This window comes from Astatotilapia calliptera, chromosome 19 (assembly GCF_964374335.1).
Source record: "Astatotilapia calliptera chromosome 19, fAstCal68.1, whole genome shotgun sequence".
NCBI classification, from domain to species: domain Eukaryota; kingdom Metazoa; phylum Chordata; class Actinopteri; order Cichliformes; family Cichlidae; genus Astatotilapia; species Astatotilapia calliptera.
In genome coordinates, this window is record NC_137440.1 from 23,618,928 (window position 1) to 23,644,172 (window position 25,245).

The 25,245-nt window shown below is 40.8% G+C and overlaps 3 protein-coding genes across 5 annotated transcripts; 2 read left to right on the plus strand and 1 right to left on the minus strand.

Moving 5' to 3' along the window:
- The first annotated feature begins 104 nt into the window (after window positions 1-104).
- d2hgdh (D-2-hydroxyglutarate dehydrogenase) lies at window positions 105-4,410 on the plus strand. Of its 2 annotated transcripts, none has more exons than XM_026151976.2 (10): window positions 105-245; window positions 720-1,086; window positions 1,174-1,231; window positions 1,310-1,449; window positions 1,581-1,774; window positions 1,850-2,018; window positions 2,148-2,291; window positions 2,434-2,576; window positions 2,727-2,892; window positions 2,981-4,410. In XM_026151976.2, exons 2-10 carry the CDS (start codon window positions 747-749, stop codon window positions 3,244-3,246), a joined length of 1,620 nt encoding a protein of 539 aa, XP_026007761.2. In that variant the 5' UTR covers window positions 105-245; window positions 720-746; the 3' UTR covers window positions 3,247-4,410. The 2 variants fall into 2 exon arrangements, with proteins under 2 accessions (XP_026007761.2, XP_080150336.1); XM_080294210.1 differs by lacking the exon at window positions 105-245 and adding an exon at window positions 352-369.
- acvr1l (activin A receptor, type 1 like) lies at window positions 3,406-13,220 on the minus strand. Of its 2 annotated transcripts, none has more exons than XM_026151977.2 (10): window positions 13,052-13,220; window positions 12,301-12,384; window positions 11,370-11,624; window positions 11,048-11,259; window positions 8,922-9,021; window positions 7,986-8,132; window positions 7,166-7,441; window positions 6,747-6,944; window positions 6,386-6,516; window positions 3,406-5,279 (listed from the first exon to the last, which is right to left on the minus strand). In XM_026151977.2, the coding sequence occupies exons 2-10, from the start codon at window positions 12,371-12,373 to the stop codon at window positions 5,148-5,150; spliced, it is 1,524 nt and encodes a 507-aa protein (XP_026007762.1). In that variant the 5' UTR covers window positions 12,374-12,384; window positions 13,052-13,220; the 3' UTR covers window positions 3,406-5,147. The 2 variants fall into 2 exon arrangements, with proteins under 2 accessions (XP_026007762.1, XP_026007763.1); XM_026151978.2 differs by having other exon boundaries at window positions 13,048-13,187.
- Window positions 13,221-16,564: 3,344 nt separating this feature from the next.
- otomp (otolith matrix protein) lies at window positions 16,565-24,173 on the plus strand. The gene is made up of 9 exons (XM_026152387.2): window positions 16,565-17,071; window positions 17,561-17,697; window positions 17,929-18,031; window positions 18,207-18,392; window positions 19,288-19,462; window positions 20,060-20,127; window positions 21,666-21,850; window positions 22,178-22,349; window positions 22,524-24,173. Exons 1-9 carry the CDS (start codon window positions 16,981-16,983, stop codon window positions 22,532-22,534), a joined length of 1,128 nt encoding a protein of 375 aa, XP_026008172.2. The 5' UTR covers window positions 16,565-16,980; the 3' UTR covers window positions 22,535-24,173.
- The last annotated feature ends 1,072 nt before the right edge of the window (window positions 24,174-25,245 follow it).

Sequence of the window (25,245 nt, forward strand, 5' to 3'; positions counted from 1 at the left end):
TAATAATAAAGAAAGGCTCCCACCCATAGGCTAATATCCATTGCGTCAATCTGAAAACATGCTTCTGATTGGTCAGTTTTCCTCTCTGCTTTTTTTCTTACTGTCAACCTCAGTAAGCAGCTTCATGCACTTGCTAGCAAGCTAAAAACACGGGATGTGCCATGTTTATGTAACTGAACTGCCCTTGAACTTTGTGACTTTCATGACGCGAAAAAAAGACACACATTGCTAAATGAACGCTTCTGGTGAGTAAATGAAGCCGTTATTCGGAAATATCGGAAAGGAGCGTGCTAAGCAAAGTAGCTAAGCTAACTGAGGTTGCAGCTGCTTCAGGTGGTGATATTTGCAAGAAGAAAACATGCAAAGAGGGTAATAAGATGCATTGCTGCTGGGAAGTAAGCGTATTTGCTGCAAAACACATGTAAAAAGACAGCTTTAGTTGGTGCACTTACTAAAGCTGTTCATATCTTAGGTCTCTTATACCTCATATCTTCCATCTCCTATTGCTGTTTGTGTTTATGAATGGATGCAGAAAGAGATGCAACGAATTGCCACCAATGTAGAGTTTAATCAAAGAAAATGCAGTTAACTTCTAGCTAACAATCCTAACATTGCAGATGACTAGAGACAAAATAACTAGAAGCTTTCAACTCCACTACAAGATAAAAATGCTTTTAAAAATATCCAACTCTTCTTGTTGTCCCACCTGTTTTCTGCAGCTTGTGTTGCCGCCTGTCTCTACAGTCATGGCAGGACTTTTGAAAAGAGCACTAAGGCTAAGGACAGCTCTGAGATGTCTGTGCGACTACAACATGCTCTCACGATCTACAGCCACTCTTTCACCTGTTGACTTTCACAGTCCTTTTCTGACCTGCAGCTCAGAGCAGGTTTTGGCCTCCACTCGTAAGCTACATGCTGGGGCAGACGGGTCTAAAGTATCTCCTTCTGCAGCACCAGAGAGGTTGCCTTTCTGCAGAGTAACTGAGGAAGATCTGGCCTTTTTCAGGAAGATCCTAGCAGGCAGAACCATGGTTGACCCTGATCTGGTGGAGCCTAGTAATGTGGATTGGCTAAAGTCTGTGAGAGGTGAAGGCTACAATTGAATCCTTAATATAGTTCATAATAATAATCTACTGGTGTTGATGGCTCATTTTTCTGTTATATGTCCTGCAGGTTCTAGTGAAGTGTTGCTTAGACCTCAGACAACAGAGGAAGTATCACAAATTCTAAGGTAGATGGTAACCAAATCAACAGAAAGGTGTTTATCTAGTCATCAGACTTTTTCACATGTTTTGTTTTTCTCCTATAGTTACTGTAACAGTCGTAACCTGGCGGTGAACCCTCAAGGAGGAAACACTGGGCTAGTTGGTGGCAGCGTGCCAGTTTATGATGAGATAATTCTCTCCACCTCTCTAATGAACAAAATCCTTAACTTTGACAGTATCTCTGGTAAGTTTACTAGTTTAATTCAAAAGAATTCAACTTTGTCGCCATAGGCTGACAAATACCTGACAAATGTGTTTTTGATTTATGGTTACTTGTGCTGAAAATTCTCAAAGATCACTTTGTTTCCCTCTCAGGTGTTCTGACCTGTCAGGCAGGTTGTGTCTTGGAGAACTTGTCTTTCTACCTCGAGGAGAGAGACTATATAATGCCACTGGATCTTGGGGCAAAAGGCAGTTGCCAAATTGGCGGCAATGTAGCAACCAATGCAGGTGGTCTCCGGCTGCTGCGGTATGGGTCCCTACACGGGACTGTGTTGGGTCTGGAATTGGTGAGTGCTGGACTTTTGATACTCTTCCCCCCCAAAAAAAAGTAAAGCTTATTTTCAAATCTGTAACACATGCAGGTATTGGCAGATGGGCAGGTGTTGGACTGCTTATCCACCCTGCGGAAAGATAATACAGGATATGACCTCAAACAGCTCTTCATAGGGTCAGAAGGCACTTTAGGAGTCATTACTGCAGTGTCCATCCTTTGTCCACGGAAACCCAAATCTGTTAATGTTGTTTTCCTGGGTAGGATTTTCTATTTGCTTCTCAGATATACCTTTGTAAAAGATGATAGAGAAAGTTTTGTAAACCATTAAATGCGTTGCTTTTCTTGGAGATTAGCAACAAAACTCACGTGTCTATCTCTGCTGTTAGGTTGTGAGACCTTTGAGCAGCTGCTGAAAACATTTCAGCTCTGCAAAAGCATGCTGGGAGAAATTCTGTCTGCCTTCGAGTTCCTGGACAGTGAATGTATGAGGCTGCTGAATACGCATCTCAAACTACCCAATCCTATATCTGGTATAAGCACGTTTTCTCTCTCTCTCTCTCACACACACTCACACACACACACACACACACACACACACACACACACACACCTGTAACGATCCTATAAAACGAGTGAGCACACGCAGACCTGCCCTTTCCGTTTGCTGTGCAGACTGTCCATTCTACATCGTCATTGAAACTTCGGGATCTGACCCGACCCACGATGCGCAGAAACTCCACAACTTTCTTGAGGAGGCAATGACATCATCGCTGGTCAGTGATGGAACGGTAGCAACTGAGGAAGCAAAAATAAAGGTCGGTGGACATGATTGGGAAAAATATGCTTCTGTTGCATACAGTGAAGAAACTTAAGTATTCCAAGATTGATCCAAGATCATTTTATGTAATTGCATAGGTAAATATAATGCCAAATGATAAAAACATTTTCTGCTCCCGTTTTCTCAGGCTCTGTGGTCACTGCGTGAACGTGTCACTGAGGCACTGACTCACGATGGCTTCACCTACAAGTATGACATCTCCCTTCCAGTGGAACGGATCTACCAGCTGGTGACAGACATGAGGAAGCATCTGGGAAACCGGGCCAAAAGTGTGGTGGGATACGGACACGTAGGTAAGACGACTTGATAAAATGATCTGCACATACTCTATACACATACTACTGTCAGCTATCATCCAATTCTCTCTTACTTATCCTGTAGGTGATGGTAACCTCCACCTGAACGTCACTTCTCCGTCTAAAGACCCTGCTCTCCTGGCTGCCATTGAGCCATTTGTTTATGAATGGACAGCCAGCTGTCGTGGGAGCATTAGTGCAGAGCATGGACTGGGCCTGAAAAAGAGGAACTACATTTACTACAGTAAACAGAGCCAGGCTGTGGCACTGATGGGTAACATCAAGGCTATGCTGGACCCCAAAGGCATCCTCAACCCGTACAAGACTTTACCAGACAACCTGAAGCAGTGATGTACGCAGAGGTCATGCTCGAGTTAAACTTTAGTTACCGGTACAACCTCAACCCTATATGGCGTGTGTGTGCAGTTAAGGTGCTTTTCACACTTTTGGTGCAGAGCTGACAGTTCACTCAAGAAACACTATTTGTCACACAAGCCACAAAACCCAGTCTTGCAAAAAAGAAAAGACAAAGTAGTTTCATTTTATACAAAGCATTACTTTCAGACAGATATCTTCTTTAGCAAGCTGCGGAAGTGAAGTTCCAGTTTAAATATTTTAACTACCCTTGTTAGTTGCACTGATAGAGTAGCCTTAGTCTGATGCACTCCATATTCTATAGAATATTCAGCAGGTTTTAGAGCTTGAAAAGAAAAAAATTCCACTTTCTCAGAGGAAACAAATGAACAATGACTGTCCTTCATATGGTGTTTGAGTGCCACTAGAGGGCAGGTGGGTATAACAGTATGGGTATAACAGTGTGGGTAAAATGTTGTCTGGATAAACTGATGTTTGATACATTTATGCAGTGAATGCCACAGCTTGTAATTGGTGGCCAGCCAGATGTTCTGGATTTGGATGTAGTCATAGTAGGTGTCAGCAGCTGACTGTGTACATGTACTGAATGTATAATCATGCAGTAGCAGATTAAAGCTTTCCAATTTTGTTTGTAGAAATCAGAGCACATACTGCCCATTCATTAGGCAAGAGTGCAGTAAATGTTTACATATAAAAAGGCAAAACAACTTTTCCCCCCCAAAAAAACAAAGCCAGCATTTGAAAACAAAATCCTTCATACACCTGCAACTTTAAATTTAAAGTCTTCAATAAACATTTCCAAATGAAGACAGTTTGTTTTTCCATTATTCAGGCAACTTGTACACAACTAGATTTCACCTCCAGTCTCTTAAAATAAAATGCACATTAGAACACAAATAAACATTTTGTGATTCCTCCTTGCCTGAGCAGAAGACTTTTTCAGAATCAGCCACAGTGAGTTTATAAAGTATGCCACACAGAGGATCAGGTCATTTCCTATTCCTATCACAAGTTACACACTAATTCCTATTGGCAGGTACTTGCTGCTTCTCTAGTCCACAAACCATCAGAATAAACATGTTTGTAGTGTTTTGATCTTCTTCCCTACCCTTGTCCACTATTTCTCAAAATATCATTTCCTGTCCAAATAATGATGACGTGTAGAGGAAGTCCAGTAGAGTAAATGCCTATATATGTATGCAGTCAGTTTCACACACCCATCGCACATTAATCTGTATCTTCAGTAGTGTGGTAGCAATGGTGATTCAATACATAAATAACATACTAGTGTTTTTTTTTCTTTAAGAAAAAGGTTTAAAAACAATTTTGATTCGATTGGCTCTTTTTTCCTTTTATAAGTGAACATTGTGTTTCTGTGGTGATGGCTGATAGTAATAAATGGGTAATAGATTTCTGATTGTCTCTGAGCAGAATGCCAAAAGGCTGGAGATCAGAAATTTGAGTAGACACTCAGTCTTGTAGTGTTTGTACTGGAAGGCAAAACCCAGTGTAGTCCCACATGGGCATTAAAGCATTGGGATGGGGTTCCTATAATATACCAGCCAGTCACACTCAGTAACAGTCCATAGTTCAAGTTGGTGGAAACACACTGGCAATTGGTTTGCCTCATATCAAAGGCTGGCTTATTCAGAAACGACAGGTCCAAATGTCTGTGTGGGCTTCAAGTCAAACATGTTGGTGGAAGGCATCCACAGAGAAAGTGAGAGAAGGATGAGGCTGAATGACTCTTGGAACACCTCTTTCCTCTAGTCCTCTTTCCATCTGCCTAATCTCCCTCTCTCTTTTTAACAAAACACTGGGAGTCTTGTTGAAGCCAATCCCTGACACCAGGCAGCTGCCTCTGAAACATGGCACCCTCACGACTCCTTGCCCTTTTCCAGAGAGCTGTGAATCTTGTCTAGGGTCTTCTTGATGCGCAGTGCTGTAAGCCTGGCAGAGGGGTTCTGGTACCAACATTCCTTCATTAGTTTCACCAGAGCAGAGAGAGTCTGAGGGAGAAAGAATGAATAAAAACAGTGATGAATCCATTCTGAAAAGAATCAATGTGACTGCAAGCACTTTCAGATGTTGGCCCATCACCAGATAATGATCACATATGTAGGCACTCATGAGTCATGGATAAAAGAAGAGCAAGAGTAGTTGGTTCGTCATCATATACAGGTGCTATTAAGCAATTGCAGAAAAAACAACAATATACTTGATGGACTGTTTCACAGCTGTATGCCTCTAGTTAACTATTAGACCCATAATACATAATGAAGACTGAAGAAATTTAGTATAAGCAAAGTATAATTGTCTGTCTAGTAAAGCTGAGAGTAGACAAAATGTCAGATATTTTGTACAACTGCTTGTTAATGCAACCTGCCAATCTAATCTGCCACTCATGTGGCAGGAGCTGAGTGCATCCAGACATGTTCAAGATTTCATGTTGAAGGTCAAACTGAGCATCAGCATTAGAAGAAAGGTGACTTAGGAGACTCTGAACATGATTACTGGTACCAAATGCACTGGTAACAACAACTTGCATAGCCATCTCTATGGTTTAAAGAAAATGACATAAAAAGATCAAATATCAACAGTCACTCAAATAACCGGCTGTTAAAACCAAGGTATATAGAAGAGCACGTCAGAACACATCAACATTTGCAGCAGATGGGCTACAACAGCAGAAGACCGCACCATCAAGACTCGAAAAAGGTTGCCTCATCTGACGAGTCTCAATTTCTGCAGTTCTACTCGTTTCACTGAACTCAAATGGCCTCTACAGACACCAGATCTCAATCCAACTGAGCACATATGGTGTGTGGCGCTATCATTTCAACATGGACCAAAATCTCTGGGCCATTAATCTGTGCTTCAAAGATCTCAGGGAATTCTGTTCAAAGGGGTCTAATTCGATATAAATGGACAGTAAGTGTAGATGTTACTGCAAATAAAGTGTCTCATGTCAGTATTTGTCATAAACATCGCAGAAGGCCTATATAATTACCACATGGCCAAAATCTGACTTTTTGAACGCCTTCATCCTATTGACAAATATGTTGACACACAGACAAAATATTGCAGACAGACACACAAAAAGATTCTTACTCACAGGATCAGAGAACCATCGATTAGGAATGAAAGGCCTCTGCTGTTCCACACACACCACTTTCCTCATATCCTCAAAGCTGGGATCGTTTGGCACCTGATCGTAAAACGGAGGTTTGTACTCCTCAACAATGCCTGGAAAGTGGAATTTGAATGAGAAAAATTAGTGAAAATTTAAGGACAAGTTAAACAACAAGGAATGAAGAGACAACCAGAGGGCCTGGCACAGATCACCGCACTGCATCATAGTATTTGACTGTATTACAAGCAGCAGGAATTTTATGTATGAAGGAGTGCATCGTGATCACATTAGCGTACCACTCTCTGTAACGTCCACAGCAGTGCACTATGTGCATGACACTCACCATTGCTGTACGTGCGTCTCGCTATCTCCCACAGCACCAGTCCAAAGGCCCATATGTCCACTCGCTTGTAAGCATCGAAGCAGTCTGTCTGAATGGTTTCTTCCAACACTTCAGGTGCCATGTAGCGCTTGGTGCCAACCTTTGGATTGTTGCCCACATCCAGCAGATTGTCTGCCTGGGAGTGGGTCACGGCCAGCCCTGTAGCATGCAGTTACACACAGTGTTATAACAGGACCTGAAATTGATGTCTCCTGAAATGAGCGTATGATTTTTTAGTACTTTTAGTATCTAATTAATTTATGTTTACTCTTTTGAGCAGGTAGCACTGGTGAATCACATGCCTACAGTTTATCTGAATCCCTGAAATAGGTGAAAATCCCAACAGTTCGGAGGAGACAAAAAGCAGAAAAGTGACTGACCAAGGTCTGCGATGCAGCACCGCAGCTCCTTGGTCACCAATATATTTTTACTCTTCAGGTCCCGGTGTGCGATGGCCGGTTTCCCCTCTGTGCCAAAGATCTCCGTGTGCAGGTGCACCAGGCCGCACGCTATCGATGCAGCCATTGCCAGACCTTCTGATGTCTCCACTGCGACTCGCTGCAAGTAGTCATAAAGCGAACCATTTTCATGGTAATGGGTGATGAGCCACAGTTGAGTGCTGGAGTTTCGAGAAGTCATATCGGATGCCATGAACCCTGAGGGACAGAAAGGTGAAAGGTAATATCATGAAATTGTGTATTATTGATTCAGACGTAAGTCAAGTTCCTCTGACATCCATCACACTTATTACTGTTGCATTTTGCTGAATCCTTTTGTATTATCTTTCACAGATCATCTTGTACTTCCTGGTCCCTTTAGGGGGTCACCACAGCGACTCCTCTACCTCCATCTCACTCTGTCCCTAGGATCCTTTTCTGTCATACCAACCCTCTGCATGTCCTCTTCTTCTGCATTAATGAATCTTCGTGGTTTTACACTTTTCCTCAAGCCTGGCAGCTCCATATTCAAGATCCCTTTGTTTAATATATCCACTATCCCAGTAGCTCTAACCTGAGCCGTCCCGCTGACATCATGATTTCCGTGACTTAGTGCTTTAAAATAAACTGAGAGATTGTCCAGTTCAGGAAAGCTGAGGTTAAAATTAGGAGCTGCCATTACTATGCAAGGAAACACACATGTTAGCCTAACCAAATTTGGGGACAGTCAGCAAGACCAAAACATTAAGCGTAACAGACTCACCCAGTATGTTTTCATGCCTCAGCAGCACTGTATTGTAGATCTCTGTCTCTCTGAACCAAGACTTCTCATCTCTCGAGGAAAAGATTTTCACGGCCACATTCTCGCCCTGCCACTGTCCTCGCCACACCTCTCCATATCGTCCTTTGCCTGGCGGAAAAAATATATATGTATAATAAAGAGAACACAAGAGGAGACAACAAACAGCAAGTCAGAAAAGAAAAAAATACAGATGCATGCATTTTAAAAAGACAATCACTGTCTACTTTTTAAAATTTGAGGGGTGAATTTTCACTCTATTCCATTGCTACAGCAGTGAGATTCTTTTGGCCCAGATTTGATGTTTCCACATCAAAAGCTCAACTGTGCACAAAGCCACAAACTTGAAAACCAAACTCTTACATGCTGTAGTTCATGATAATGTGGTATATAAAAAGGACCCCAAGACAAGTAACCTACATACTTTTATTTGAAAGCTACATCAAAATCTGTCAGATTTTATAGTGCTTTTTACAGTGACATTATCTTTATCTTTAACTTCTGACAGGTGACAGTTTTGAACATGGTCAACAACTCACACAAATAAAAAAGGAACTGATAAAATGTTTTGACAGTTTCTTGAAGTAAGTCACAGATGATTTGATCTCCCGTCTCTTTGACATCACTCAGATTCCACGGATATGTACAGTCATGACTGTAGTCAGGATCGCCTGTGGCGTTAATTATAAGCATGCTCGCTTCTGGGAAACTAACTAATGTGTGAATATACCCCTTTCCTCCTGATTAATGATAAGAATTTGTTATTTTCGTGATGAATAACTTATGTGTCATGACTTTGGATTTTTTTCATGTCATCTGAACAATTTGCTTTTCAGTAGAACTCTATCAGATCTGCCAGTCAAACAGATATGAATCTGAAATGTTACGTGTTATACCTACCTACGCACTCCATCAGACTAATCTGTCGGGCCACAGTTCTTTGAACAAGGAAGGGAAGACCTGAACCACTGCCGGACGTACATGAGTGATCCAACAGGTCCTGCAGATAGACAGATTTGATTTTAGCTTTGTTTGCAAAGATTTTTTTTTTTTTAAAAAGAACATAAATCTTTACATGTCATATGTAACTAGCATGTAGAGTCATATACAGGTGTATGCTTAATATGCTTGCTGAAAGCTACAGTTGTGATCAGAAGTTTACATACACTCATCAGTGTATGTAAATCATGAACTTTATGGCAATTTTGGACTTTTAATGACTTCTTCAACAATTGGGTTCACAAGTTTCAATTTAATTGGATTTTCTAAAATCTGCATGGGGTGAAAAGTATATCTGTGAAGGTTCTCATCCATCCAGGTCATCGTAGCCTATAGGGCTGCCACGATTTGTCGACTAGTCACGATTACGTCGACTATCAAAATCGTCGACGACTGATTTAATAGTCGACGCGTCGTTTGAAGCTTTGTAAGATCACAAAAGACGCAGGAATAAGTGGCAGGATTTAAGAGTGTAATAACGGACTGAAACAGAAGATGGCAGCATTGCATGTACAAGGATGTCAGCTACCGCTAAACCCCGAAGAAGAAGAAGAAGGAGCAGCTGTGTCCCAGAATTCATAGCGCGGCCCAGCGCAGTTTCCAACAATGGCGGCAGCTAGTTCGTTTTAATGTTACTCTTATTATTCTTTCTGGGTCACAAAATAAACGTTTAACATATTTTCAGGCGAGAATGTAGCTGTGTAAACCTCAAATATCTGCTCAGTTTATCAGGACACCACATATTTTCAAAAGCGCTCCGACGTTTTCGGAGACATCTGTTACCCACTAGCTCGTTAGCGAGCCGGGGGCTAGGCTCACTAGCGCCGTGAGAACACCGGACTCCCCGCAAATCGTTTTCAAACCCACCGCTGTCTTTCGCTACTCAGGTTAAATATATATGAGTCACTTAGATAACTTAAAATGTTATTGTTTGGCTTTTTTTTTTGTATTTTATTTGTTCCTGAGTAAATCAGTTTGTCTGAGATTGAAGTTATAGTTTTTACACAGCTGAACAAACGTCAAGCAGACAACTGATTATCAGAAGTGTGAGATGCTCCAGAATATACTCCAGTGTCCTGTTATATTTTAGATAGCAAGGAGTTTATTAAACTTCACCGAAACAATCTGCAAATTTCATTAAAATTTAATAAACTATCATCTTGTCTTTATTTTTAGTTAGCACAGACCTTAAACACTTAAAGCTGTAAGCTAATGATAGTTATATAAGAGCAGATGCTGCTGGTGCAATAAGCTGTAGTTTTACGTCCAATGGATGATGATCTGATTAGTCGACTAATCGCAAAAATAATCGGTGACTAGTCGACTATCAAAATAATCGTTTGTGGCAGCCCTAGTAGCCTAAGGAGCTTGGAAAGAAAAGGGTCTGGACTTTTTTAAGTTGCTTGAAGATGTTTCACCTCTCATCCGAGAAGCTTCTTCAGTTCTAGGGTCAAATGATGGAGAGCCCCAGATTTAAGCCCCAAGTTACATCTAGACCAGAACCTTTTGGTAGTCATTTACATGTTTCTGGCAATATATCTCACCACTTTTTCTGCAGAACTGGCACAGTTGGCAGGTAGTCATTGTCCTCCATTATTCCATCCACTTTGTGCAATGTACCAATACTATAGGCAACAAGACAGCTCCACGCTGGGCAGTTGTCACAGTGTTTTTAGGTTTGAAAGGCTCACTTTTACTACACTTTTTTACTTTTGACTGTGTAGTTTAGAGAAACTCCCAAAATAAGTTCAGACTTGTGCACCTAGTTCTTGTTCTTTAAAGTCATTAAATGTCTATGTTGTACAATTATTCCACCCTGGAGAAAGAACAGTTCCAAGGAATCATTAAAAGCCAAGATTACCATAAAGTTAATACCCATAGGGGTATGTACACTTCTGACAATAACTGTTAATTCAAGGTGAAAAATATCCCAATACTCAGAGGCTGGAAGAGAACACAAAGCGTGAGATGGGCCTTCTTCTTGCTTTGGCCAAATCCCTTTTCATGGTTATCTCTGTTACTCTTACCGCTAAAGTGCTGTCTCCGACATTGGAAGTGATGAGACCGTCTATGGCTCCCTGCTCAGCGTCAAACTCCTGCAGTCTCTGCAGACGTCCATGATGGAGCCTTCTGCAAGCCAGCACAGATACTACAGACAGCAGAGCCAGAACGACCACTGGGCCAAGTACGAAGAGAGCTAATGTCTCCACACGATATCGAACTGGCTCACCTTCTGGGGCTGTGGGTAAATGTAAAAAAGAGATATGTATAGTTTGAAATTGGGGAAAAACATTTATAGTAAGGAAAAGAGCTACAGGACAGTCCAATTTCCTTGTAGACATAAAGCACCTGATGGTAGCAGAGACATCAGATATTCCCTGGTGGTATTGCTGTTGCACCTGTCCTGGGAGCAGCATTGAATAGCCTGGTGGTAGGACGTAGCTGTGAAGCACTGGAGAAGGATTTGGTCCGCGTCGTCCAAACAGCCACGCTCAAAAAAAACTCCACTCTTACTAACTTTGACTGAAGAGAAGCACTGGGTACCTTGGCACCGGGTGGGGTGGAGGCATTTAGGACCCTCACATGCACACTGCAGCTGTCCATCTGTAAATAACAGGATGCAAGTTCACAATATTAACTTTGAATTAAAGGTAACAGGTTCTAATAAAGCAAAAGACATAATAAAAGATAGGTAATGGACTCTCAGTGTGTTCGAGATAGAAGGTAGGTGGGCATCACCAGACACCCCGTGATACAATATTTTCACATTACTTTAAACCCACAATATATTATTGGGTTTTTAATTATTGGGTTGCAGAGTGTTACAGTGATATATATTGCAACTTCTCAAATGTTTTTAACTGCAAATGATGTCATCAAATTTAAACTTTGTCATATCCGTTTTATTCAATAAGATAAAAATGATCTGACGTCACTTATTTTCTCGCTACAAAATGAGTACAACATTGCCACTTAAGTAAATGTTGCCTTAAGAGAGTGAGTCTGCTATCAGTCTGTGACAGTTAGCTCCACCCACACATCAGCTTACATCTTAATTTCTTTTTTTTTTTCCAAATCCAGAGTACATCACTTGTAAAAATTTTATTTATTTATTTTTTTTGTCGTATATCACACATAAAATTAAAGACCATACCTGTTCCGGGTATTATTTTTCTACTACAAATAAACAATCTCCAGCAATTTAATATTCAGGCTTGAGCACAAAGCAGCGAGAAGCAGTCTCACAAACAATAAATGAAAAAGCACATGAGTACAATACCTGGACCCTCAGCTGATATCGACAGAGTCTGCAGCGAGAGCAGCAGCAGGACATGGACACTGCAACGACCCATGTTTCAGTGCACTAAGAGTGGGTAGAAGATGCAAGATGAGCCAGAGAGTTCAGAGGAGTACACTCATAATTACATTTAGCCTCTTTATGTTATCTGACGAGCCTCATAAGGCTCCATACAGAAATGAAACAACAAATTATAAAGGCTGAATGAGTTCAGTTTGTCTTAGAAACCATTACTTAGTATACATTAGTGCAATGGATTAAACAGAAGCCTTTTTAAAAAGACAGTCACCATGAATTACTTCCAAATGTATAAATGTCTTCACCTGAACATAATATAATCGTGTGGTTTGTTCTTAAGTGGTTGACTAATAGACTAATTGCTTTATATGTAAGACTTGATGTACTATAACTGTTCCTCCGCAGGCTAGCATGCACAAACATACACTAAAGTCAGCCTCTGGTTTTGACCTAACATTCAGAAACAACCAAAGCTATCAGCAAATCCTTCTTTAAAAGGAAAAAAAAGATAGGGGACCTAGTTGTTTGCTGTGGCCATTAACAGGCGACCTCATTGGCCGCTCACAGGCGCCCCGGAGGCGCCAGGATGCCTGGTGCTGCTGCCCTGTAAACTAAGCTAAGCTAAGCTAAATTAAGCTAGCCACACAGCACAAAGCGCAGACTGACAGCCGAACGAGGACAGCCAAAACAGAGCATTAAAACAACACCCACCTACCTGGCGCACACGCAGCGCAGTTTCTAACTCATGCTGTTAAGCCTGCACATTCGTACACGAGTATTAAATAATCGTATCGGCGTGATTTTCGATGTAAAACCACTAAAAGAAGGGACCACTGACCACTGCCCAGCCCACCCACTGGCTGTTTTCGCTTCCAGCTACACTTGACGTCACCAAAACATTAACATCAAGTTGCATTGTGGGGCAGAGAAGTCCGCCAACTTAAAATCAGTGTAACGCCAGTGATATTAATGTGTATTTGAAGTGTTAATAACGTCAGCCATTATTATATGATAATTAAATGAGAAGAGACTATTGTTTGTTAACCTCTGTGGTCAGTAAATGCTGCTCAATGGGTCCTAGGCTGCAATCATTACACGTTTGTGTAAGCACTTATTGAATTTAAGTGCATTTTTTTTAGCATTATGCTGGTTTCTAATAGTGAAAGATTCGCTTTTTACTTCACAACATACCCTTGTTAATTCTCATATCATTGTTTAAAATATTATATATGTATTGTTATAGATTAAATGACACAAAGATGCATTGAGCTATTAAAGTTGGTCCCACGGTGACCAGCTACAGTATTAAACCTGCTTAAATCCTCTTACATTGATAAAAAAGAAATCCAGCAGTGATAATTTTACACTGAAAGAGTGTGCATTGTATTAAATCACTTATTTACGTAAGCTGAATTTCAATAAATACATTTTTAAAAGGTCACATATGCATCTATATCAAATCTGGATCAAATCCGGATACCAGACAGCTGATTTTTGGCCTTATAAAGACGGCATTTCAACATCTCTTTCTCTATCAACGGGCCAGTTGTTGAGAGGCTACATGTGCCTATACAAGTCGTCATCATGGGACTTAAACACTGTTTCACATTGTTAGTAAAGCGCACCTGGGGCTCTATTTCCTCCAACCAAGGAAATACAGGGTTAGTTGGGAAAGTATAATTCATTTGTATAGAACTGTTATGGATTAATTTCTCCATCCTGACTTGGTATAGTAACACAATCAATCAGGGCAAACAATTGCTTGAAAAAGTAGTAAGTAGAGCCTTCAAGGTCATTGGTTGAGGTCTATCTTCCATAGCTTCACACTATGGCACCAGAATCACCAGGAAGGCTGGAAGCATCATCACTGACCCCTCCAACCCTGTACATCACCTATTCAATCTTCCTATATCAGATTGTAATCAAAAAATCTGAAACCATCGAAACCTATATTTATGTATCATGTCATCATATTCAAGTTAAAGACACTGGCAAATATCTGTTTTTGTCTCGCTTGAGTAGACTAAATTTAGACTTAGTAGAGGACTAGTTTCAGAGCACAGGCTTTCCAAATACGAACTATGACTCACAGCAACAACCCAGAGGAGAAGTTATGAACTCACCTTTAATTTTAGTTCAAAAAAAAAAATACAGTTCGCTTATACTTTGGTCTGTGTGGGGGAGACTTTCTTGCTATTATTACAGCTGTTATTGCTGCTATTATACACAGACATTTAGAAACAAGACTAAAAATAACCAGTGACTTCCATTAGGAGCAGTATTCAGACATGATGCAATCTTTGTTTCCCAGTTAAGAAATTTGTGTAAAAACTGCTGATTATTTTATTTGATAAAAGTTGGTGAACTTCACATTACAACTAAAGACACTGTTATTTTCTGGGGAAAAGTTGGCAATGACTACATTTAGATGAGTTTGATTCTCTTTAATTATGAACCAATTATCAAATGATTTGCTGCCTAATTATTCAGAGTGATACACTGCAATAAGGTCAGGTCTAACTTCTTGCTGTGACACACTTTTTATGCATGTCAGGGTTTTTGTTTCTGTACCTCTTTAAAACTGATGAAGAAATGCTTCTTAATTAAGATTCAGTAGTGATCCATCCAGGTGGGTCACATTTCTATTTCAGTTTTAAGACATCTGTCTCCTGCAACTCCTGCATGTAGTACAGAGCAGGTCACATTCCTCCTGAATGTGCTGAGCAAGATATTGACCTCAAAATTGCTATTGTTCTCAATTGCAAGGCAAATATCATTCCATCTCTAGTAATTATTTTGGCAATGCAGCTTTGATGTGGAAAGGCAAAAGCGGGACGAGGAGCAGCAAGACTCCCTCTTGGAACAGCAGAGACAACAAACATTAAATTAAGTATGAATGGAGCAGCTGGTGTGGAGGTGTGTTGCAAAACGACTTGCAGATTGCAGAGGTCCATCTAAACAGGTTATCAGGCTTTATGCAGGCAGAAGCAACATAAATAACATGTCCTGTATAAGATTTGCCACAGGCATCGGCTGAGCCTTCAGCAGGTGTTAAGGTCACCTGATCTGCCAGGTTTCTGTTGGCTGAACTTGACTCAGTAGAGCCATTGCTACGCTAGCATTAGCCTTAGAGAGCATTTTGAATTGATCTGTCTTTTTGCCTATGTTTTCATGCTGTCTTCATCCTCCAAGGAATAAAACATTTACAGTGATGGTGGTCAATGGTGGTTTTAAAACGCGTCTTAAAACCCATTTTTACTCCTTGGCATATGACACTGTATGACCCTGATTTCATTGGTTTTATTGTTTTTAATCTATTGTGCTCATTTTATTGTTTTTAATTCTAATGATCATTTTAGACTTTTTTTTGTGCTATTTGTGCTTATTTTTTTATTTTAAGTTTTTATTTATTTTATTTATTTATTTTGGGTAAATCTTTTTTTTTCTTTTTTTCTTTTTTTTACTTAGTCATGTATCATTTTTGGCATGCCAAGTGTACAGCACTTTGTGTTCAGCTGTGTTGTTCCGAAAGTGCTATACAAATAAATTGCTTGCTTGCAAGGTAAATAAATTAATAGAAAAAAGGAAAAATAGCACAGTTATTGATATGAACCAAATGATTAAAGATAAAGATCTGAATGTTTCAGAAGTTCATCTAAACAGGTTCTTTTGGGAAAATCCTATTTTCTCTCACTAATTTCTCAAAGCTCCACATTTAATCACCAGTATTATGTGAGTGCTAGACTTCAAAAGTCCTTCTGTGCTCCCTGTCCCTTCACTGAAGTGTGCAGAAGATCAGATCTCCCAACTTTCCTCTTCCTGAAAAGGTTCAGGAAAACCAACAGGACTCTTCGTGCCCTGAGCTCTCATGCAGATCTATTATTACATAATACTGCACCTAAAATATGGACTCAATGATATATTAATTTCACTTTTCACCTCTGAAGACTCCTTCAATTATTGATTGGCACAGTAGATGTCAAGAAAAATGGCAGTGAGTTTCTGTGCGTGTGTGTTTGTGTGTACGCGTGTGGATGTGTTATTATGTGTGTGCAGAGCAGAGAGCGAAAAGGAGAATTGTATCAAGTATCCAATACGTTTTCCCTCCACAGGGTCCGTTGACCATGAACAATGGCCAGTGCTGTTTGTTCCTGCTTACCTGAGGCTTAGGTCTCCAGTGAGTCAGAGCAAGACCCAGCCAGTATCTATTCTCCAGGAACAGAGTTCCAGCACAGAGACACATTATCCGCAGCTTTCTTTAATTAAAGACCCCCGGTCGACACTCTGTGCCAGGTGACCTGAACTGCTCCGAGCCTGCATGTTTCTACCACTATCCTCTCCACTAGGGATAAGTCTCAGTGGATAATTAGAGAGGGAAATGCTATACTGCTGTCATGAGATGGAGGAAGGATTATCTACTAGGACTTTCAACTGAAGAGGCGGGGAAAGAGGAATAATGTGATGGTTTCTTCTACAGTCAGCCTACCTATCTCTTTCTCTTACCTTTCACCCTCTCTCTTCCTAAGACCAAATAATAAGCGAGGGAAGGGACACACAAGTGACTTTTCTTAATGTATTCCACCTGTTTCTCATCTCAGCTGTGTTAGCGAGTTAGTCCCAAGCAGGTTTCCATCCAGAGCTGACATGGAGTATCCAGGGAGAAGACTGCTTTCAGCGTTCCTGCTTTTTCTGCCTCTTCTGTATGTCAGATGTCTCTCCAATCAAAAAACTACAGGTATCAATTTAATACTGTTGGATAGTCAGATTAACCTCCTAAGACCCGATTCTCTTCCATGGCATGCATTTTTAATTTCTCTTTGCTATTTGGGCTGATTTGGACCTGATGAATGTAAAAACAAAGAATTACGTGATTTTTTTTTTACCTTATTTTTGTTTCTGAGAAAAATGAGATTCACATATGAGGACATTCACATTAAATTTCGATAGAACAGTGGCAGTGTAACGTTCTCGTAAGTGGATATCAGGCCCTTGTAGAGCAAAATTTGGTACTTTGGTCTAGACAACCCAAAATATGTAGTCAACATATGTGGACACCAGGTCCTAGGAGGTTAATGCTAAACACATCAGTGATCAAATCCTGCTTGTTTGTATATTTAAAGGGAGGCTTTAGTGGCAGAACTGCATGAGTTGTGGAATTTGAGGTCTAACTGTTTAAAGTTTGCACATATGTAATTTGCAACTTGTCCCTACTGTGTTTGAAAAGTCTCCTGGTGTGTGCTGTCTGATGCTGAGGAGCAGAAGTGTCTGGATTTGGCCGGAAATGCTACAGCCCGAAATGTAAAAGGAACACTGCAGTGTGTCCGTGGCTTAAACACCAGGGACTGTATGGAAAAAATCAAGGTACACAAGAAACAACTGATGGGGAAAGTAGATTCTTACCAAAAACTGTCGTACATTTCATTTCATTTATTTTATTAATTTTTATATCAGCTCTGTCAGATGCATGGCAGTTGAAATTTCTTAACATTAATAGGAACTGTTATATCTAAAAAGTGACTACAAAAGAAAATAAAAAGTATCTGTGAGACATAAAATGGGAAATATAAAAATATGAATATATATTTTGCTCAGAATGGAACTGCAGATGCAGCCTCCATGTTTGGAGATGACATCTATGCTGCTGGTTTCTGCCATGGCCTGGAGCTTGCTGCAGGAGAGTCCTACAATGGTGTAGGTAAGTCACATGTTTAAGGTCTGCAGCAGGTGACACAGGAAGGCACTGAAGTCTCTGCAGCTTATGCCAAAATGCAGATACTGTTCACACAAAATACTTTCTTGCACCCACTGCTTAATCCCAATTTTAAAATTGATTCCTTTTATTTATTTTTCATTTTTGGTCTCTTCTGTAGATGGTATCAGTTACTATGTGGTGGCAATGGCGCGCCGCTCCTCCTCAGACCTGTCCCTGCTCGAGATGCATGAGCGCAGCTCTTGTCACCCCGGCATTCGAACCACAGTGGGGTGGACTGTTCCCATTGGCTATTTGGTCAACACATCCCAAATCAGTGTAGGAGAGCAGTGCAACTTCCCGAGAGGTGAGTCAGAGGGGACAGGGGTGATATAAGTGTAGATGTGTTTTGGTGGAAGGTGTATGAAATGTTCAATGCAAGGAGGGGAAATCGGGAAAGCAGTGAAGGGGAACAAAGAGGTGAAGAAATGAGGCAGGCTGGAGATGCAAGGAGAGGAGACAGTCACACAACAGTGCTTCTTTCTGTAAATGTGAGGTGGATAAGGGGATAAAAGGGGAAACACAATAAAAAATCAGAAGGAAGGATAAACAGGAAAAATGCTGTCTCTTAAAGTTTATTATTATGGTGCTCTGGACACATGGTTCCCAACCATCAAGAATTTAGTGTGGTCTTTTTTTCTATAAAAATCCAGCATCCAAATCTTAAAATACATTTTTGGCTGAGCATAACTTGCACGTGTGGTCCCAAACAGTGAAGAGGCTCATACTTATTTAATTTTAAATCAGTAGGTAAATTTAAACTGCACAAAAAAAAGATAAATCTGACTTTTAAAGTCTTGTGATATTGATAGCAAACTATAAAATTCAACAGTGGGAAGATGAAAAAGAAAGACAAGTGGACCTGAGTTATTTACTTTGACAGGGAACCTTTATGGTCATTTCCAGTACTATATTTTTATTCTTGGACTCTCTTAACTCTTGGAATTGAGTAGTTGGGCATGACTCACAGTTCACCCTGTCTGAGATTTCTTCTGTGATCACAGTAGTGTGAGCTTAAGATGACCACAATAAGGATATCCCCTCTCAATTACATCATACTAACTGAGTTTAGAGCGTTCTGTAGCCTTGTACAGTCCATATGCTGACCATGCAATAGTTTATAAACAGGACAAAAACCTTAAGCATGAAAGTGCAGAAGACTTTTCAAGTGTTCTTTGGTGTCTGTGTCTTTTTATTGTTAGTGGTGGGGAACTTCTTCGGCTATAGCTGCGTGCCAGGCATTAAGGATCCCCAGCACGATCCCAGAGGCAACAATCCAAAGAACCTCTGCGAGGCCTGTATAGGAGACGAGAACGACAGACACATCTGTGCCAACAACCACAGAGAGCGGCATTACGGAGAATCTGGAGCTCTGAGGTACACTGACATTAGTAACATGGGAAATAATACAACAACAGCACCCAGAGGTGAAGTAGATGTTATGACTGCTGCCTTTGTGTCTGCCCTCAATTTATATCCATCCCAGCGTGCTGCCTCCATAAAGAAAATAATAGTGGAACTCTAGTGTATGCCTTATCTGAAGGTATGCAGTAGAGATAATAACAATACAGTGACAAATTACTGTGTGTATATATAGTGAACAGATGGAACACACAACCAGATTAAAATAAGAGAACAGAAAATAATAAATCTAACAGTTCCTGTGATTGTGTCGCATAATTTGTTTAGAAAATCATGTATGTATTAAAATATAAATATATAATACTGTTTGTGCTGTGCAGTACTGCCGTCTGTGCAGAACAGTCTTTGGCACAGTACTGAATGTACTTCAGAGGGGAACAAAAGAACTACAGGGGGTGATTTCTTAAAGTGCCACAGTAAGTGGCAGAGGGAGTTTACTTATGGTCTCCAGAGTGTGTTAACAGTAGCACACTGGCAACTGTGCTGATTTCATTCATATTTCAATCTGTTTATAGACTGAATGTGTCTTGCTGTTTGTGTGTTTTCGTTCAGGTGCGTGGCTGAGAACCTCGGCGATGTGGCTTTTGTCAAACACGCAACAGTCTTTGACAATTTGGATGGTCAGTGTGCAAAATATTGTTTATTTTAGAGACTATGATAGTCGTTGTTGTGTGATATAATTTTTATAATGTCTCAATTTGTGATTACATTGCTTGGAATATGCAGAGGGTGCAACTCCCTGTCAAGACATAGGATGTCAGTGTTTCATAACCCATTTGTGCTTTTTACAGAAAGTGGAATACAGTGATTGGATTGCACTGTAATTATGATGTCATATGATAATATGTGGGAATGTGAGGCGGAGAGAAAAGTAAGCAATCTGAAAACAAGAGAAGATAAGAGCGAGAATGAAAAAGAAACAGATATCACACACAAACGCACACACAGGATAGTCACAGAGTTGCAGACATTTTGTCCAGCAGTGAAGTGCCCTAATTCTCTGTTTGCTGCATCTGCTCCTCTGCTTTGGGCAACATCCAAAATTAATGGCGATCATTATCGCCGTCACGCTACACAGGCTCTGCTGGTATAGCCGAGAAGGAGCAGTTTGACGCCAGCTCCACAAAATGCTGTCGCTGCTTAACGAAGCATGTTTTATCATATGGTTCAGAAATGTCCAGAGTCAGAACGATTAACAGAGGTCAGGAAAACACAGAAGGTCTGGGCTGTTGTCTGGGAATGCTGTAGGCTTCAAGGTGGTTTACCCTTTTTTCACACAGTTGTTTGTTTTGTTAAACGGGGTTTCGTTTCCCTTTTTAAAATTCTCAGGGGACCGATCAAATCTGACAAAAACAGCATATAAAATATTGGTAAATTAGTCATAAATCAGGATTGCACTGTTTGATAAATGTGTCATCATAAACAAATTAATGAATGCACAAAAGAAAATGAAAAACTAAAGTAGTTCTTAGTTAATATAAATAGCTTATTCAGAGTATGAGGAATAATCACATACTAAACATTACAGCTTTCAAATGGTTTTAGATAAGGAGGTCAATGCATATGATGTTACTTTCCTTAGACTTAACTCAGAGGGAGACCGTGCAATTATATGGACAACTATGTCTTGGTATACTTACTGTAAACTTTTTTAAAATATTACTTTCGTGGCATTTTAGCCTTTATTGGACAGAGACAGTGTAGACAGACAGAGAGGGAAAGACATGCAGCAAAGGGCTGCAGGTCAGACTCGAACTCAGGCTGCTACTTTCTTTCACATGCTCGCCTGCTCACCCACTGAGCTAAATTGGCAACCCACAACTTACTGTAATCTTATCATCATGATGAGGACCCAGGATATCTCTACAGCTGGCCAAGAAATACACTAGTTTCTCTAAACCACAGTAAAACCATGTTAAAGAAAGTGCATATTCATTACTGGCTTTTAGAGGCGTTGGCATGTGGACTTTGCTCTGTGATAGTCAGAGATACCTAATCCCTTAATAGTCAGGCTAACTGTTTGCAGTCTTAATGTAGCTGAGCTTTACATTTAACAGACAGATTGGTTCCAGTTGTCTTATGTAACGCTGTGAAAGAAATCAAATGTGCATTTCCCATAATCCCAATCTCCTGTTTATACATCTCCTCTCTTGCCCAGGTAAGAACCAAGAGTCCTGGGCCCTGGATCTGGAGGTGGAGGACCTGAAGCTGCTGTGTCCTGATGGAACGGATGCCGGTCTGGAGGAGTATGAACGATGCCACATTGCCGCAGTCCCTGCCAACGCTGTGGTGGTGCGTATGGAGGACAAGTGCCGTGTCTGGAAGTACCTGGAACGCTTACAGGTGGGTGTGGACATAAGCTGCATGTGCTTTGCTTTTGTGTGTGTGAGAGTGTGTGTGTGTGTATGCACATTTTTCCACAGAGCTGTGTGTGGATCTCTGGAGCCTGTGCTATTTATCTGCACATCTTAGTACGCAGGTATCTGCTAAACTGTCACCCTTCCTCCGTACTCAGTGTGTGGGAGACTCCAGGATGATTGATACGTCCTGTGCTGATCCGCCCAGCCTGCACTTACAATCTGAAAGACACTTATGTACACAGAACGCCAACGCACATCCATGCATGCCCTCATGCATTAAGCGCAGTCACACACTTCCTCTCTCCTGCAGAATGTGTTTGGCAATGCCACGGAGGGCTTCAGCCTGTTCAGCTCAGCAGGCTATGGCCAATCCGATCTGCTGTTCAGTGATGCCACCCACCACCTGCAGAGAGTTCTGGGTAGCTACTCCTCTTGGCTGGGCCCCACTTATACCACTGTGCTGCAAGCCTTCGAGTGTGAGGGTAAGAGTGATGACGTGTGCCTATTTGCCTGTGTGTAAAAATGTGTTTATGTGGAATTGCTGATGAAGAGTGGGTGGCTAAGTGGCTGGAGGAGTGTTTTTTGCTTTGTGTGTGTGTGTATCTGTGAGCGCATCCACTGCAGCTGTTCTCATTATTGCACTCTCCCACCACCAGGCTTCTGCTGATGGAAGAGGAGGAAGACATCCAGCACATCATCTTCCACCCCATCCCGCTTTCTCCATCCTCCCTCCCTGCCATCTGTGTCCCCCGTCTCACCATATTTTCTTCTTTTAGCTTTGCTTTATTAATGTTTTTTCCCCCCTGCATTTCACCACCCAATCTTTAATATTATATCCTTGCCCTCCTCCAAACTTTTATGACTTTTAATATGCTTGCTGACAGGTTATGACAAGGTTAAAGAGTGGCTAGTTGGCTGTTAAAACATAACTAAAATTGAACATGTTTTTTAAAGGGCGCTGGGGGGGAAAGTGTAGAAAAGAAAGGGATAGAACAAAAAAGTTAATGATTGTTGTGGTTTTTCTTTTGTGTTTGATTAACACATACCAAAAAAAATCTCTTAACATTTGCTGCCCTGTATATTTGTTGGGAAACTGCAGCCTTCTTGGCTTGTTTCATTAGACTAAGCTTCGGTACCACCCTTCCACCTCACTCCCACAGGGTCTGTCTCTGGCACTGAACAACTGGGTGCTATTAACTTTTTGCTTAGAAGTCTCAGTTACTGTGTGTGTGTGTGTGTGTGTGTGTGTGTGTGTGTGTGTGTGTGTGTGTGTGTGTGTGTGTGTGTGTGTGAGAGGGAGAGAAAGAGAGTATACACTTTTGTTTCCCACAGCCATTAATGCCCTAATTGGTGCTCTGGCATACTATACTGTTTGTGCATGTGTGTGAGTGCATATGTGCGTTAGTGTTGATAGCATTCCTGCTTTCCCATGCCTTGTATAGCTTACTCCTTTGGATCACTGCTTTCTCACGTCCGGTATGGTGATCCAGGCTGTGTCAGCTCACAGTGTATTTTAACACCTTATGATTAGAAAAGGGGGAGGACTTAAAGTTGAGTTGCCTTCAATGACCCTTGAGGGAGTCTTAAAAAAATGATAATTTTCTCATCTGTGACAACATTTGCGTCACCCAGATTCCTCAAGATTTGCAGCCTCTCCCACACTGCTGTCTTTATACACATGTGGGGGGTTTTCCTATAATATGTCATTTATAATTTAACATTACCACCAGTAGTGAGATGATGATAATGATAATGTGTAAGAGTTACTAACAGCAGGATGTTTAATTAGTCAGTTTTGAATTTAATCTTATTAAAAAACTGTCCTGGGGAATTACTAAAGAAATTGCAACTGCAATTGACAAAAAGAAAAACAAAACAGCATCTATAAGCATTTATAAGGCTCTATAATTAAAGAGACGCAACCAGTTTGACCTTACTTGACCTACTGAATCGTGTACTGTAATTGTGGGCTTTTCACCTCATGTCCACCTCATGTTATTCCACATAGCGCATCACTGAGCTTGGCAATCAACTGATAAGTCGGATGAAGTTCTCCTCATCAAACTGTGGTCTTTAGACCTCGTCATGCATGAAGAATCCACAGCTGGTACAACAGATAATTTGCAGAAATTTGGCGGCAGATTTTTTTGTGTGTGCATTTCTGTTGTATTTCTTCAACTCTGGTTTTGGTGCTGTTTGTTGCTACTTTTGTCCAGGCTTGATGTAAATACTCGTCTCTTCGTGAATGTGTAGTGCTGCAAACCTTCTTTATTTTCAACCAATTAAACGAATGATGATAAAGAGAATAATCCTCTCTTCTTTTCACACTGGCTTCTAATTATCCCGAAACAGCTATATATCTGTGTGGAAATGAATTAGATTTGATATCAGCTCTTTTGCTTCATCACCCACTCTCTGGCTGCCTCTTGCACACACATTTACTCAAAAATAGTCACTTTGCTCCCTCTCAGTCATTTGGAGAGGGACACAAGAGGATGAAAAGAAGCAGAAAAGCACAAAGGCTCAGGTGTTCACTCGGTTAGCGAGAAGCACCTCCCAGGTGGACAGGTGAATCAGAGACACACTATCTTCATAGGTGGTCTACATGTGCAAACAGAGCTCCATTCAGGGTAGGCTAAATGCTCCTGCTGGCAAAGCTACCAGATTTACAACACCAGCGGCTTAGAGAAAGCCCATGTTTTTGATGGAGCAGTATCATTTAGAAGTGAGCAGATACTGTAGATTGAACTGCATTGCAGCAGAGTGCTGCAATCATTCTCAATCCTCAGCTCTCTTGCTGCCCATTTTGCTGCAATGCACAAATAAAAACAACTAATTCAATTCAGTCCTCTGAAACTTGAGTGTGAGTATATAAGAGAAGGGAGCGTGTCAGTGCAAGTGTTGGAAAGTGATAATTAGTCATTTAGAAATGGAGTTTTTTTGCACGTATACCAAAGCATACTATAGCTGTTTGCATCTATATTTGTGTACTGGTGTGTTTGCATTGCTTTGCTAACATAAGAGAAACTTTTGCTGGATTTATTGTCTTGCTTTGGCTTTGTGTGTGTCTTTGATTACAAAGAGAGAGGGATTATGGGAATTCTACCTACACAGAGGCACATCTAGAAAGGCCATTACACCTCCAATAAGATTATTGGACTATCTAACAAGAAGCCTTATGTATAACCAGAGGTCCAGATAGCAGGAGATCTTAAGCATTTAGATGTTATTTTGTGCAGTAGCCCAAAAAGGTCAACAGCAGTTGTGCATGGGCTGAGTGATGAATGTGTATAAAAAGATGCTTGAACAGGAAAAGAAGCGAAAAGTTCACACACAAAAGAACACATAGCGAGCACAAACATTGGCTCCAGTGTGCAG

What these genes read in the sequence shown, in the direction of transcription:
- d2hgdh (XM_026151976.2), top strand. Translation starts at nt 747, where the DNA reads ATGGCAGGACTTTTGAAAAGAGCACTAAGGCTAAGGACAGCTCTGAGA. An exon ending in TTGGCTAAAGTCTGTGAGAG is followed by an intron (nt 1,087 to 1,173) that starts GTGAAGGCTACA and finishes TATGTCCTGCAG; the next exon opens with GTTCTAGTGAAGTGTTGCTT. An exon ending in TAACTTTGACAGTATCTCTG is followed by an intron (nt 1,450 to 1,580) that starts GTAAGTTTACTA and finishes TTTCCCTCTCAG; the next exon opens with GTGTTCTGACCTGTCAGGCA.
- acvr1l (XM_026151977.2), bottom strand. Translation starts at nt 12,373, where the DNA reads ATGGGTCGTTGCAGTGTCCATGTCCTGCTGCTGCTCTCGCTGCAGACT. An exon ending in GATGTCTCTGCTACCATCAG is followed by an intron (nt 11,260 to 11,369) that starts GTGCTTTATGTC and finishes ATTTACCCACAG; the next exon opens with CCCCAGAAGGTGAGCCAGTT. An exon ending in ATCGATGGTTCTCTGATCCT is followed by an intron (nt 5,280 to 6,385) that starts GTGAGTAAGAAT and finishes TTTCTCCCTCAG; the next exon opens with ACTCTCTCTGCTCTGGTGAA.
- otomp (XM_026152387.2), top strand. Translation starts at nt 16,981, where the DNA reads ATGGAGTATCCAGGGAGAAGACTGCTTTCAGCGTTCCTGCTTTTTCTG. An exon ending in AGAGTCCTACAATGGTGTAG is followed by an intron (nt 18,032 to 18,206) that starts GTAAGTCACATG and finishes TCTCTTCTGTAG; the next exon opens with ATGGTATCAGTTACTATGTG. An exon ending in AGTACCTGGAACGCTTACAG is followed by an intron (nt 21,851 to 22,177) that starts GTGGGTGTGGAC and finishes TCTCTCCTGCAG; the next exon opens with AATGTGTTTGGCAATGCCAC.